The following is a 16,010-nucleotide window of genomic DNA, read 5'->3' on the forward strand; positions in this document are numbered from 1 at the left end:
CTCTGGAGAAGGCAAAAGAATTGAGAGGGGTTCTGTATTCATACATTCAACTGTGTTACAGCATAATCCTTAACTCTTGCATTAAATGCCTATGAAAGACTGTTCTGGTTTCTGCTGGTCTACTTTTGGTGATGTGCCATCTATCTGTAGGAAATTGTGTGGGGTTTGTTTCTTTTTCCTTGTATGATTTTTTTTTTTTCATTAGAGATCTTTGCTTAAGCTAAGACTGTGTACCTTGGAGTCTTAAAATATATATATATGTTTGATCAATGCTTGATCATGTTTGTGGCATGACAGCTTATGTGAGGGTAGGCTTTTATTTATTTTATTCACAGCATATATATGTGATATACCTTAAATGTTAACACTGGAAAAACTAGGGTTTTCTCTTTTTACTTTTCAGGGACTTCGGTTCTTCAAAATCTCATTTGATCATTTCTCAAGAGCAGAAAGAAATAGAGAAGGACAGAAAGCAAATGCAGTTCGATCATAAAGATGACCATTATCATCAAAAACATGATACCACCATAAGATATGCTACAGACGGGATTCCGAGACTACCAGTATGTTAATTTTCTCCATTCTGGACTATGCCAATTAATGCTTGGCAGAAATTTTGCTCTGATAGTATTTTAGTAATTGTTTACTTTCTCAGCTAAGTGCAAGAGGAGTGCCCTTAGATTGAGACTGCTCTCAGTTCAAGAGGATTCTGCTAGTGTGCCCTGATATAATTGAGTTCAGTGGAAAATGCTTTTGCAAAAGTTAAATCATATACAGGGTTTTTCCTAAATAGGAACATTTTGTACTGATATTGCAGTGCTAAGATATTTGCACGTTTACAGACTATTATTTTGTTGTTCTGTGAAGCAGCTTTTTCCTCTACAGGATACAGTGTTGTTTGAGTAGTACCCCTAGAAGGCTCTGGGGTGATCTCATTGTGGCTTTCCAGTACTTGAAGGGAGCATATAAACAGCCATTTCCCTTCCTGTTTATGAGGGTGGACAGTGAGAGAACAAGGGGGAATGGTTTTAAACTGAGACAGGGGAGGTTTTGGTTAGATATTAGGAGGAAGTTTTTCACACAGAGTTTTTCATCACAGTGGTGATGCACTGGAACAGGTTGCCCAAGGAGGTTGTGGATGCCCCATCCCTGGAGGCATTCAAGGCCAGGCTGGATGTGGCTCTGGGCAGCCTGGTCTGGTGGTTGGCGACCCTGCACATAGCAGGAGGGTTGAAACTAGATGAGCTTTGAGGTCCTTTTCAACTCAGGCCATTCTATGATTCTTTTAACTGACTTATATTTAAAACTAGGATTTTGTAGTTCTCGGTCATGTGTCTGGCTTGTGTGCTTGAAACAAGCATAATATACTGTTAGAAATCAGAATCACAGATGTCCCAGGTTGGAAGTGGTCCATAATGATCGTTGAGTCCAAGTTAATTCTTAAATTTTAAGTACCTGTTTGCAAGCATAAGTGTTCTACTAAATTATTTTTATTCACTTTTTGGTGAGGAAGACTTAAGATAAAATGAGACTTAAACTTTCTTCTCTGATCAGGACTGAGTTTTGTTCAGAAAAAATAAACTAAGGAGTAGAAAAGGATGGTACAAGAAATCTGCCAACAAAAGCCTATAACTCTGCCTTTTAGAGTATTACTTCACTGTTAAAATGCAAAGGCTTTCTGTGCTGTTGTGGATTAAACTCAGCAAACAACCTTCTCAGTTTTTATAGGAGGGTGGGACAATGAGTAAAGATGACGCAATAGTTAGGAAAATGAAACTAAGGTACAAAGGCAAAGGGAGGGAAATGTTAGTTGGAATAACTTGCTGGAAAAGACAGGTCCAGAACGTACAAGAAGTGCTTCAAGTTTTTGACTGTCTTATGAGAACTTGAATCTGCCTTTGCACATGCAGATCTTCATATTGTAGGTCTGTATAAATTTATCTTAAACTATGTTACTTCAAAAAAGCTGCCATTTTTAGATAGTGTAAATTGATTTGAAATTAGGGAAAAGCGTGTGTATGAGTACAGTTTGAGTAACAAATTTTCTTAGGGGACACAATATATGATAGAATGGGTGCTTTCATTGTTGAATCTGTGATTTTTAGTTTAATTGTAATTTCCAGACAGGACTGAAATGGGCAAATCAGTTTTTAGATTTAAAGATTGTTTCTGTTAATATGCAGGGAAGTGACTGTGAAGCTTGAATAATACCTGTTTGCTTTTTATTTTCTGTGTAAAACCGAACTATTGTATTTGGCATTAGGTGACCAACATGCCCAGGACAGAAAACAAAGTGTGGTCTTCGGACTTTCCACCAAGTGAGTTTGTTTTACCGTTTATCAAGTCTGGGTCAGTTCTTCATTCACTGTTGTTGTTATTAATAAGCAAGTTTATGTAGTGCCATTTTCACAACAATAAGTTATTATGTTATTGGTTTTTCTTCCTGTTTGGTGCAGTAACTCAGTTCCTCCTATTTCTGTGTCTTATTTCCTTTCCTCTTTTGTAGTTTCAATCTAATTTATATGGATGATCTTGGAATTTAAAGTGGAACTGGAAAGTAAAATGCTGAGTTAGAGGCTGGAAATAACTTTCCTTGTTTTTGGATCTTTAGGGACTAACATTACAGATGTTGTTGTTTTAGTATTAATAATTTGTTTGATTACTATAAGCTCCGTATTGTCTTTAAGAAAATAATCTTGCAGTTAGAGAGAAAGGATATTACAAACTATTTGACAGAGGTAATGTTTTGCTACGAACTTCAAGAGGAGGAAGTTGGTATGTTTTATTGCTCGTGTGTTTCTTTAAATTAGAAGAACACATTAGTAGAAGAACCTGCTAACCCCAAATATACCACAGTCCTGGAATCACCTTCCCATATTGAGTGTGTTCATTTTAAGCAGGAGCAGCTCTCATCTTCAAAGTGAATTCTCCTGAGCTTTGTCTGCTTTTATCATTTGGTAAACCTACTTGAATTGAAAATTCCTAAGAGATTTCTCTGACATTCAGAAATTATTGTTAGTTGTAAGGTTTGTGTGGAATATGTTTCCTGCAGTATCTGGGCTATTAAGTGTGCCCCCGGTGGCGCAGTGGTATAAGGTGCTGCTTGCAACACCGGAGGCCCGGGGTTCGAATCCCCCCTGTGGCGCAAGTGGTAGAAATGCTGCTCTGCTACACAGAAAGGCTCGAATCCCGGGAGTTGGACTCGATGATCTCTAAGGTCCCTTCCAACTCGCACGATACTGTGATACTGTGTGACCAGGTGCATGTCTGTGGTGTATTCCCTCCATTGACCTCCATTGCAGCAGGTCCTTCTATAGTCCTGAACAGGGAGAAGTCTGAAGGTTGAAGTGCTCAGCTGTGCTCTTCTGTAGACCTCACATGCTTAAATAATTAGCTGAACAGATGCCAAAGTATGAAGCATCTCAAAATTTGACCTTAGGAAGCCAATGAAGAAGTACTGCAAAGTACTATTTAAAAACAAGCAGTAGGAAAAAATAATCATGATTTGTAGACTTTGTACATATGCAAATATCTTGAAGTCTTCATTTATTACGGAGTGGAAAATGTAGAAAGACTCCAAAGAAGAAGTCAAGACTAGTTTGTTGAAAGGGTATTACGTGGTAATGTTGTCAGAAAAGTGGATTTATTAACTGGTGTGCAATGAGCCTATTCCCATACACTCAGGGGAGATGCTGCTTTCTGTGGGGGATTGGGCAGTCCATCCTCTGCTGTCTGCTTTCCTGTCCGCCTGTGCTTTTGTGGGGTTGTTTGTGGGTCTTCAGCAGCCCTGGTGGTCATTTGGGGAATGTTCCTCTTTTTATCCTGATCTGGTCACCTAAGAACAAGCTGAAAAGTTCTGTTCTTCCTAATTCTCCAAAGGGAGCTAATTGTCCTTGATTAATCAGATAACATTGCTGGCTAAGACATTCTGCTTTAGTAGAGTCAAAGATCTTATGTTCACGTTGATTAAGCACAGACAATACCCCCTTTTATCCTAGAGAAGATTATTATGTCTGTTACCTGTGCTTCCCCATTTGAAAGTTTCTAAATATCTAACCTAGTGTGGGTGGGATTATTAAAGGAAAGAATAACATATGTACCCAGGATCTACAGCACAGAGATTTTATACACTATAACATTTGAACATCCATACAGTTACCATGACGTTCCCACCTGTCCCTAGAATTGCTGTACATATTAAAATCTAATGCTACACATGTGCTGTGTTAATATGGGTTTTGGTAGGAGGGGTCTTTGGTGGTCCAAAGGTTGCATGGGGAGGTGTTATCCAAGCAAAAGGCTGTGTGATACGTAGGCCAGGTCCCGTAGATGGTGAGGAACTTATTTACAAGAAACATGTCTGTTAACTAAGTTTCTGATTAACAGTTTGACTTTGTTAGGGCGCCTGTATTATCGACTCTGAGTTGATAATACAGCGTACCTCCTCAAGGCTTGTGGAATGTTGAGAATCTGCTTTTAGGCTCCAGATGTCCTGTTTGTCTAGGGAGGAAAAAAAAAAGGATGTCAGTTTTCTGAGGAGCTTGAATTCATTGCTGAAAGCCCTGAATTTATTTCCAAGTATCAGCGTTAATGAGAAAAAATACGAGATGTACTGCGGCCACAGGGATTTTTGAACAAGTCTGAAGCAACTGGCAAGTAAAATGCCTGGTTTCACTTTTCCTGAGCGAGAAGGATAACTCATGTTAGAGAGGTTAAGGAAGAGGGGTAATGAAAGACTGAATGCAGGGATAGAACTGCAAATTCTTCCAGGCTGAGGAGATTGTAGGATTATGAAATGCGTTGAAGTTGTTGGGGGGGGGGAAAAAATGATGTGGATGATTCCGTACTTTTTCTTTCTATTCTTGCTTCCTTCTCCCCGATACTCATTATGTCAGTACTGATGTAGAAGAAAATATTTGATTTGGCTTTGATGTGAAAGGAGGGGTTATGCATTGAATGACTAGCCGATACATGTTTGGTGTGGTTGGGGAGGGACAGCTTTCTCTTTCGTACCCTTTGTTCTCATAAAGGCTTGTGACTCGCAGGAGGTTTCATGTAAAGGAACTTTATGCCGCTGTATCTTATTTTAACAGCACTGTCCTTTTTCGTTACAGTTTTTGTTTGCATGTGCTATTTTTTTGAGCATGTGTATGTTTCTGTTAAATACATTTGTTTGTTCCTAATGAGAATCTCTATGAAAAGCAGTGTCATTTGTGCTAATACTTTAAAATGGTGGTGGGGTAAGTGAATTATGTTTGCTATTGAATTGAATGTACTTTTTAAAATCTAAGAGTAGCGTCTTATGAAATGAAAGTAGCAAGTAAGTCATGCTGAATTAGAATTGTTCAGGGATTATCTTAAGTTGGTTGCTATGCGAGAGTAATCATTCATGCAGGAAATTTTTCCCTAAAATCATTTTTATTTAATGGCTTTCAATGTTAAGTTCATTCAGTGTGAAATAATTAGGCTGATTAATTATCTTGTGCAAGGAAAGGTTTTTATTGCTTTATTTTCATTAAGATTCCATTTTGGATGATATATCAGTTCCTTAACAGACAGAAACTTGTTTAATGAAGAGAAGAGAATAGAATACTCATCTCCAAATGGTAAACTGATTATATGCTTGAAATGTCTGACTCTGAAAATATTGTTTTCCATCATTTAGATGTCTTTAAATTTAATGTCTTTAAAATTTATATTGACTATTAGTGTTACAGCCGGCACCTGTGCAGTCTCCTGTCTCATTTTCAATAAATGGTTTGCAAAACAATTCTGAACATATTCAGTCTTGGTGACACCTGAATTTTGTTTGGATTAATTCCGATTTTATGTAATGAAGTGGTTTTCAGTGAAAAAATCAGTGGGAGGTTCCCTGTGAATCTATTAGACATTTTGCTGTCCTGAGTGAGATAAGTCAAATGGATAGATCAGTGTTTTTCTGTGATTAATGTATTTCGATATTTTAAAATACAAATATGCAAAATAAATTTAAAATTGAAGTACATTGAAGACTTTTCTGAGTAACACAAACGTTTGAAAGAATAGGTAATTATTGAAACTTTACCTATGAAATTATTAACTCTTTCATATTGAACTGTTGGTAATTGAGCGATTGCTTAATTACCATCAGTAGCCATACTTTATGCTTGGGTTCAAGTGTTCTAATAGCTTAAATCCAGGTGCTGGAATGTGTGTTGTCTGTGTGATGCTGTGTGCTAGGAAGCTGTAGTCGTCTTCTCTTCCAACATATAGCTGAGACAGAGTTTCCTGTATGTTTTGTAAAATGAACCAGGTTTAACAAGCAAAAAAACCCCTGTCCCCTTCCTCTTACTGTAAATAATTTGGAACTCATGTAATGTGTGAAGCTCAGCAGTTATGTAACTGAATTTGTCAGTAGCTTGTTGGTCGCCTATCCAGAAATCCTCCTTTTTGCCTTGCTTGTGAATTGCTTGATTATCAGAAGGGAGCTCTCCACATAACTGGATTTTTTATCCCACTGTTGCTGTTGAGTTATTACAGCCTCGTAAAGTTCTAACTGAAAAGTCTTGAAAATTAAACACTTCATGGCTTCATTACGAGCATGCATGGGCGCATTCAAGTGCCTTTATGTTATGCAGTAACAGTTGAGTTGTTTCCTGGTTTTGACCAATTGCATTAAAGTATTAAAACATCTTCTCTTGTTCCTTGTTCTTAACAACTTGTTTACTTTGTAGAGCAGTGTAACTAATTAACTACAGACACTGGAAATTCTGGAGTAAGGGAGAGTTTTGCATAGTCCTTGCTGCTGTTTCACAGCTAGAAACTAATCAGTACCATGATAGATTCATTCTTCTTGTTGTAGCCCAGTGGTTTCTCATAGAACATTTGTAAGTTAGAATCAGGGATGTTTCTCTCAATGTGACTCATATGTTAGGAATTCTAATGTTAATGTGGCTTGTACTGGACTTCTCTAGAAACGTTTTTCTCAAGTAGGAGACTTTCTGTAAAATCTATATACTCGAGATAAAGGCACTTTGCAGCTACAGTGATCCATTATTACCTTTCAGAAGTTGTAGTTATCGTATAGTAATTAAAAATATCAGTGTTGGCTTTGTGTAACATACATGATTTTTTTGGCTTGCAGTCTGCTTCAATAGCTGTTACAGTATTGGAATCAGATCATACGTTAGAGAATCTCAAGATTATTCTGTGTATTTGAAATACACAGTAGGGTTAGTAAAATTCTGTACTTACTATGTAATAAAAGTAATATGAGATTTATATTGTAGCACTCCAATGGCTTTTTAAATAGCATCTCAGTTGTACTAGCTCTGAATATTGTAGTATTTTTAGATCCATTTCTTATAAAGCAAAATATGAGTTTTAAGTGTATCTTTTCGGTTTTTTATATAATGGCCATTCTGTTTGAAATACTTCTTTTTTTCTCATTACAGGCCAGAGTCACCAGCACAAAGGAAGGTCAAAGAACAAACCTGGTGAACCTGAGAAGAAACAGTAAGAATATTTTAAAATTATTTAATAGAACCAAAATTATTTGTTTTTTATCACTGAGTTGCAAAGCACTTAAAGAGCTAAAGAAGCTTTGACTTGCTGCTTGTTCTTTGCTTTTTGATTTTCTTTTTCTTGGATTAGGACAAATTTTACCTTTTAAATCTAGTATAGAAATAAATGAGTGAATATGTAGGTTGCTCCAAAAGTAACACCTCCTATTTTTTTCCATGGAAATCGCAGTGGATACAAAGAACATGATAACACTATTTGACAGAGAAAATTCTCAGCTACAGAACACTCATTTTCAACATAGTCACTACCATTAGCTATGCTTTCTGGAAATGCCATTGTGTGTATGATGCCTGCATACTGAATATTTGCGTCTAGCAGAATGTCAGATAAAGTAATTGCAGCTGGTAATTCAACTTACCTTTATAATAAAGGATTTATATGAAAAGAAGATAACTGAATAAAGTATAGCTGAAAATTGATAAAACATTTCTTAATTAAAACCTAATATACGCTATTATATATTGATATTGTTTATTTCCTCTTCAGGGTATTATTTAGGTTAAGACAGTGGATTAAAGTTGCCAGTATTACAACTTCGTGAAGAAATTGAATTCTTATTTGAAAACTAAATGTTTTACAAATCTCAGTTGAACTTCAGTAAAGGAAGGCATTAACTTAATCCCTGCTACTTAAAAAGAATAATTAAGTCCCATAAGCAAGACACGTGATATAGGCTATCAGTAGATGTGCTTCCTTTGCAGCAGAAGATAATAGCAATCTTGTTCTTCTTGTTACATTCAAACTTATGTCACAGCAGAACTCAAGCTGTATCTTATTTTCAAGGTCTCTTTGTACTATTTGTTCTGCATACCAAATCATTTTTTAAACCTTTTTCATTCTTCGTGCGCTTAGTCAAAATAAGAGATTTGACCATGAAGGGAGCATTGGAATTAAGTTTGTTTTATACTAGAACTGTTACTTAGAAAGTTCTTTAGTACTTCCATAGAAGTTGAATCTTGGCATAAGGTACACTGATTGATCTTTAGAATGTGAATACCTTTCCTGAATGTAAATCAATATGTTTAATGGCCAGTTGAAATGAGCAGCACTGTAGATTTTATGTACAAAACACATGCTTCCATTTGTTCTAAAATTTAAAAGAGTTTATCAAAAGAAATAATTGTTTCCAGTAACACCGGAGCTGACATAATCCAAACAAGTTGGGAAGTTCACTACATTTATAGGTGATACCATTTGTAAGTGTATTTCCTCACTGAATAGGTTGTTAAAGGTGAAGAACTATAGCTGCTGACTTGTTTTGTAACAGAATTGAGGCAAATGGCACACTGCTTAAGACAACACAGAGTTCGAAGCTGTAGGGGTTGTAACATGGAATGTGAAATAGGACAAACTGTGCTCTAACTGTACTTTCTTGGTCATATGCTTCTTGAGCTGATATTTTTTTGTCTGTGTTCACATAAGGGATAAAGCAAAATAAGTTGTTTACATTGACATAGAGACATTGATGCGAGCTTCCATTAAGTGTTGTTTTTTGAAGTGCGTTTTTCCTACCTTGAAGAGGCCAAACCTTTAGGAAACCAAGGAGCTGAACCTGATGACTTGTAGTCCAAATTGAAGTGTCACCATGAAACCTGTCATCTTTTGATCTGTGTTTTTATATTCTTTTGTTTGTATGATTCTTTTTTTTTTCTTCCCCTCTGGGACTCTGTGAATACCACCACAACTAGAGCAGTTGAAACTTTGACATGGGAAAGGTCCTGTATTTCATTTAACTTGGCTGCCTCTGAGTTGTTTCTTCTTTCAGTTTAATGGGGGAAAAAAGCTCTGAAATTTCGAAGTCACTGTGAGAACAAATCCTCTTTAAAGTAATAGAACCACCTACAAAATTACGTCTCTCACAGTAAAGTTTCAGACTTGGGAAAATACAGTATTTCCTAACAAGGGAGGTATGTGGTCAGTTACAGACAAATCTCCACTTCTGTAATTGGCACGTAGCTTGGCTTCAAAAATAATCAAGGATCCTTTGACACTCTAGAGCATTTTTCCCAGGAGATGAGTGATGCCTTTGAATGTGGGACAGAACTAAAGGTATATTGGAAAATATAGGAGCACTGAAGACCGAGTTGCAATCTGAGTGTTGGGGATGTGATTTAAGAGTATCAAGCAATAGTTTGCCTCTGCATGATGCTTTCTCTGTTGATCAGTTTTGCATTGACTTTGTGCTCCAGCAAGAGAAAGGAATAGCTGGAAAGAACTCCTTTCTTCTCTTATGTATTTTCCTTGCCTGTGCCCTGCCAAACTGCTACATGTAATTGATTTTAAGTAGATGTGCTTGAATGAAGGATCTTGTACTCAGAAAAAGGGAAAGAGGCCTAAAGTGTACTTTAACCTTTGATGTTGGAACATCACCTGGTCCAGTGTGAAAGCAGGTCAGCTGATTATGAGGTAAAGAAGATCAAATAAAATGACTAAAATGGTGAAGAGGGCCTTTACTTCCCTGAAGCCTTATTGAATCCCAGACCATAAGGTTAAATAGTGTTGTAATCCATTGAAATGTTCCAATACTTGTTGTTGCTGTTGTGAAAGAGTGTGCTATGATAACTTCTGTCATATAGGCTGGTGTGATGTTGTTGATAAAAGTACCTGTTTCTCAGAAGTTTAGTACATGTAAAGTACATCTACAAACTCACAATGCCATTGTCCTGTTGTTTGTAGGGATCACCTTGATTTGAAGATAGAGTCTAAAACCATCCAAGATAAACTCGTCTGTACTATGCAGCAGGTAACACGGGGAATTACTTGGCATATGAACTTAGCTGTAAATGATTTGCTGTCTTTTAGTAATGCTGTCCAAGATCCTAGTTCACTCAAAAACCTAGCATTTCACACTTAGCCTGATTTTTATCAGGGAAGAAGAATCATATGATTGCACTGGTTTATGCTGTCTCATTGCTCATAGCCCCTTTACTCCTCCTTTCCCCTTTCCACCACTGTCCAGCCTTAATTTGACAAAAAGATATCTGTGTCTCAGTGATGGTCAATGCTGTAAAACTCTGGAAAATATTGTCTAGTTAGAAAAAAGAAAACTTCCTTTTGTGTTTGTGTGACCCTGAAGAAAATGCAGCAAGATTGTTTTGATTTGGCATCAGAAGGAGTCTATGTGGTTTCATAACTTCTCTCAGAATTATTTCTTAATGCTTAAATACTTAAAACCTTACTAGTTATGTATCAAAAGCATGTTTTTAATGCTGAGATCATAGGGGGTTTGTGCATCCATCTATCTGATAACCACCAAATACTTACTCTGCACAGTTCATTTGAACGATTAGTTCACCTTAGATCAAACTTTTTCCATCCAGTTGAAAGAACTTAATCAGAAATCTGTTACAAAAAAATTAAGTTTAATTTGAGTGAAATATGAATGGAGATGTTCTCCAGTGTTCATGCATGCATGTGACTGCTGTAGTGAAATTTTGATAACCTAATGCAATTTTAGGCCTTCAGGCATTAACTTGGAATCTAGATGGAGAAAAAACTGTAGGCAGAAAGAAGTAATTCTCAGCTTTTTGGAAGTACATTTGTACACAATGAATGTATAAGGGGGGTGGAAACATATCTGCATTTTGCTGTACAAAAGGTGATAAGGTAATGCTTGAACTGAATGTGGAAGTTTCTGAAGAAAAAGAGGGGGAAAAAAATGCTGTTTTCATTTTGAGTAGCTGCTTTCTAAAATATTATAGGTGGATTCAACTATGTTGCTTGAAGTGATTAAATCCCTCGTTCATGATGGATACACAGCCTTGATGGACCAGAGGTGTCACAGTGCTGAACAGATGTTCTCACAATTGTTGAACATTGTTGATCCTTCAGAATTAAAGGTAAATAGAAAGGAATTAATTTATTTATTAAGGTAATTGGGCTTTATGTTTTCAATACCGTGTCATTCTTTCCTTCCGCCCAAATCAATCATAATTGAATTGTTGACCATCATGTTGACTAAGTGTTATATGTTGCACTGTGTATACCAAGGAGCTTAAAAATGAGAAAAATTGAAATCAGGGTAATTATGGGATTGTATGATGTATCTTTGTAATGCTCAGTGTACATGTGCATTTATAGGTGATGTTTTAAAGGTATCTACCGAAGTATTTGATATGAAATGACTGCCTTGCTGGCTTAACCTTTATTGGTCATGGTACAGAGTGAAAAGCATTGATATTGTTCTTGTCAGCTAATTCCCTGATGCAGGTATTACAGTTTCTGAGTGCACGTGTCTAGCCATTCTGCCCCTGAGCCGTTTGTGATCCTGGATTTCTTAAAAGACAACACCAAATAGGCAATTAAAAAAAAAAAAGTCTGATCTGTAGTGTATTATTTTGAAACACTTAAGGCTGCCAAATTGCCAAGATAAAGGGGTAGTTAGCCTTCACTCTTTATGCTAAATGCAACATTAATGTGGTTGGAAGCTATGGTAGTTTTCCATGCCTGCTGTAGATCTTCAATTCACACTAGTCAGTAATGTGCTTGTTACTACCCAGGTGTTTTCAAGCTATTTCTATCATTTGACTCTATTTGCAGCAACTGAACCTTCGTGTTATTAATTATGTTGTATTCATCTATGGACATGCCACTTCTCTTCTTGGAATAGGACAGCCTGAGGTATGACGTTAAACCACTGTCTTGCTTTTTATTTGAAGTTCTAGTTCAGATGGTTGGTCATCCCTTTTTGTCTTAACTCTTAGCAGACATAAGATGAGTCGGGAAGGAAAGCTTTTATCGCAGGTTATAAAGTTGTGTTTTGTAGGATTGGGTCTTTAATACTTGTGGACAAATTAAACTACCAAATAAGAGGATTACTTTCTAAACTTTCAAGTGAGATTCTTAAGTAGTAGTTAAGTGGTCAGTTATTTATCTCCATCTTTGTTGTAATATGGTCATGTACTATTCCTTAAAAAAAAAAGAAAGAGGGAGATAATGCTCTTGGTTCCTGAAGACAGAAAGTAGATCCCAGTATACTGTTTACAAATATTCTGTGTCTTTCAGTGAGTTGAAAACTATCTGGTCATTTTGTAGCTCAATAAGCTCATTACTTTTTAGATGGCTTGTTTTTAAAGCCCTTTATGCATGAACATAAAGTTGCTTAATTTCCTTTTTTTGCCCTTAAATCAAACAATAGGGCATGTTGCAGGAAAAACAAGAGGACAAAATGGAAAGTCTAAGCATCTCATTTTTGTCTTATTGTATTTTCAAGGCATTGGCGAAGGCTGAAGACCAGTTTAAGAGAATAATTGTACAGTACCAGGAAGAAAGATTTGATTGTCTGGCATACTATGGAATTGGAAAAGTGTACCTCAGACAAAACAGGTTAGTGTAATATAAAATCTCAATATTTGATTCAGAAGCTCTTTTCATTTGAGAAATACGTGTGTGGGTATTTTTGTGTATTTTTGTTTCGTGTTTTTTTTGTAATTAGTCTTTCTTAATCAACAAATTCAAATATCAGAGTGATTTGTTACTACTTCAGTTTTGTTAATGTTAAAAATGTAATAGAAGCAGTTGATTCTGGCATTCTCCAGGCTGTGGGGATGTGACTGAACAGCACATGCTTCTGCAGTGGAGATGAGCTAAGGAAAGGCAAGGAAAATGATGAGCTTGGAATGCATGCGTTGTAGAGAAAGCTGAACTTATTGCATGATCAGGGAGGATGAAGAGTAACCTTGGTTTTAGCCAAGACAGCTGTACCAGTGAGTCATTAAGTTCCCTGAGGTAAACAGCAAAGAGATTCCTGAGCTAGCCAGAGTGGTAGAGGGAAGAGTGTATACATGGCTCAGCCTGATCCAGTGTGTAAAAACTGGACAACTAACCAGCTTTGAAGAGAGCAGTGGGCTTGAGCTGGCATCTGACTACATATTCCTTCCTGTAAACTGGGAACACCCAGCATTGTGACAGTGGGCACAGAGAGACCCGTAATGGGAACCATGACTGTACTGTGATTCAACTGTATATTGCAGTTACTGTATTATACTTGTGTCACGATTTCAGTATATTGCTCTACTAAATCAAGATCTCATGATTTGTCTATGGTAGATTGACACTGAATGCCACTGCACACACTTCCTGCTCTCCTCTGCCAGACAAAACCCCAGTCCTTTCTATGTAAACACAGTACAATGCCAAATTTATCAAATAAGAAGGTTTAATATCAAAGATTCAACCCTCTTTTTGTGGAATATCTGCACGAACCCGGTCAAGAAGTGCTGAATTCTGTGAGAGGTTTCCTCCTTCCTGCTACTGTGGTGTGGCCAGGCCGTCTGTAAGGCACAGGAGGTGACTGTGCCCAGTCCTGTGGATGTGACTGCTGCTTCTCTTTGCAGTTTTGGTTGGTAGAGAGACTGCGTGTGTTTTGAAGAGGTACACACATGCACACATTAACACAGCTGCCCACAGAGGCTACCACAATCAATAGTACCAACCATGTAACATTGTCTGAAGGCAGGTAAAACTTCAATACAGAAAACAGCATCCTCTGCTTCCTTTCTGGCAGGTAGAGATCAAAGGTCACTAGTGAAAATATGCATGACCTCACTCTCCAGACTGATGAGCACACCCATCCTCATGGATTCCTTGGACATCAACACAGGCTTTCAGTCTGCATAATATCCATACCTGGCCTCTGGGACTCTTTATTCAGCTACTGCCTCAGACCATGATTCTTTTATGCAGAATACTCCTTTTTCCCAGATAACTGAATACATTCTATGTACTCTTACCATTACTGTTGCTTTTTTTTTCTTGAAGCGCAGAATGAATCGTGAAAGAATTATAAGCCATGTAAAATACACTGATATATCATCTCAATGTTCTACCTGTTTAAATTTCAGGTTTTCAGATGCACTCAATCAGTTTATGAAGTCACAAACAATGATTAATCATAAGATTGTACCTGGAGTATTAACTTGGCCCATGACATCTCAGGTCATTGAAGAAACACGGACAGAGAATTTACAGGTATGTTTAAAAACAAAACCAACAGTGTGCTGTACTCTCAAATGGTCTTTCCAGAGAAGAGAAAAGAGGACATACTTCACAAACCTTTGTAGTGTGACTTCTAGGGCGTCATCTTTACTTTGTTCCTCACCTCACATTGTCAAGGCCAAAGAGAGTGGTGAACAGAAGCAGGGAGAGACTCAACATGGAGAAGCCAGTGCAGTGCTTGTTTTCTTGGGCACTGCCAACTCAAAGCCTGGTCTTTGTAGAGAAGAGCCCTGTTTACGATGGCAAAATGTTACTGTTGGAAAGCATGCTATTTAAATCATAAAGTCTCTGTTTAAGAGTCTGCACTTGGGGATTTTTACGTAATAATGTAGTTCTGATCTGCTCCAAGTTATTCACGAGTTGTGTATTATTAAACTTTGCTTTGGGTAGATGTAAAGGCTAAACGCAATGTAAAGCTAGAGAGAACAAGTCGAAAATTAGAATTAGCAAAAATGTGAAGTTGAAAACTGTTTAAGTGATCCGTATTTAAAACAAAAATGAGACTTTGCGTAGTTCTTGGTAAGTGATTATCTTGGGAGTGGCTTGAGTAGAAAAATCCAGCGTGTGGTTCTAGAATTAAAAAGTCCTCTTGTATGTTGAAAAGCTTTTAAAAGTTTGTAATTATTATTACTGTAGAGACTCTTGGAGAATATCATACAAAAATCTGGAGGCTGTGATTGGGCATTTATTTATTTCTAACAATGTTTTATTAATTTCAGGCCAGTTCCAACCCCTTGGAACTCGTACATACTTTTCACAAAGCTGCTGTAATGCATCTCACGCACTGCTGCTCACACAGTGCTCGTTAGCTGCATTGGAGAGCCAGGTCTGAGCTGTTCCTGGGAATGTACTTAATGTTATAACCCAGATCCCAGAGGTGTTATGAAATGGCAGGAACAAGCAGTCCATTTTCATCATATTATATTGGGGTAGTCTGGCTTATTGTTTTTGGTAATTGAAGACTTATATATTCACATGCTATTGGAATTGTTAAGCTTGTATAAACCCGCATGCAGGGAGTTATATAGTTGACAGCAGTTCAAATGAACTTTTGAATGTTTTGGTGTAAAAGGGCAATCTTGCACAGCTTTCACTATGACTTGAGTTGTTCTTTTGGTATTAGTTGCCTCCTGCTGTTCAAAAAGAGATGTCTGTTTCACTGCAGATTTCCCTAGAAGAAAACAATAGATCTTCTCTTGCTTTCTGTGCAGTTTATTGTCTGTCGCTTTGTGTTTCTCAGTTGTTCTTAAAGAATTGCATTGAGGAATGCAAGTTCCCTCCAGAGCCGGATGCAGTTTGTCGCTATCAGCAGTGCCATGGCCATTCCAAGATCCAAATATTTTTTACAGATCCAGACTTTAAGGTACGTTTTAGTTCAAGAGCATTTGGGAAATAAAACTTTCTATTTCCCTGTTTTCAGCCCTACATCATATCTTCTGTTGTGCACTGTT

General features: G+C 37.2%; 1 protein-coding gene across 7 annotated transcripts in view; it reads left to right on the forward strand.

Annotated features, from left to right (window-relative positions):
- TTC3 (tetratricopeptide repeat domain 3) overlaps nt 1-16,010 on the forward strand; it is a 55,565-nt gene that overhangs the window by 14,510 nt on the left and 25,045 nt on the right. For all 7 annotated transcript variants that reach the window (XR_011902848.1, XM_072329230.1, XM_072329264.1 and 4 more), the window contains 9 exons: nt 404-563; nt 2,264-2,318; nt 7,434-7,494; nt 10,240-10,306; nt 11,265-11,402; nt 12,103-12,183; nt 12,776-12,888; nt 14,406-14,532; nt 15,800-15,922. Coding sequence is in view for 6 of the 7 variants with exons in the window: in XM_072329230.1 (XP_072185331.1) it covers nt 404-563; nt 2,264-2,318; nt 7,434-7,494; nt 10,240-10,306; nt 11,265-11,402; nt 12,103-12,183; nt 12,776-12,888; nt 14,406-14,532; nt 15,800-15,922 (925 nt within the window). In the remaining variant the exon portion in view is untranslated. The remainder of the gene's footprint in view (nt 1-403; nt 564-2,263; nt 2,319-7,433; nt 7,495-10,239; nt 10,307-11,264; nt 11,403-12,102; nt 12,184-12,775; nt 12,889-14,405; nt 14,533-15,799; nt 15,923-16,010) is intronic.

Source organism: Excalfactoria chinensis, chromosome 1 (assembly GCF_039878825.1).
Source record: "Excalfactoria chinensis isolate bCotChi1 chromosome 1, bCotChi1.hap2, whole genome shotgun sequence".
Classification (NCBI taxonomy): Eukaryota; Metazoa; Chordata; class Aves; order Galliformes; family Phasianidae; genus Excalfactoria; species Excalfactoria chinensis.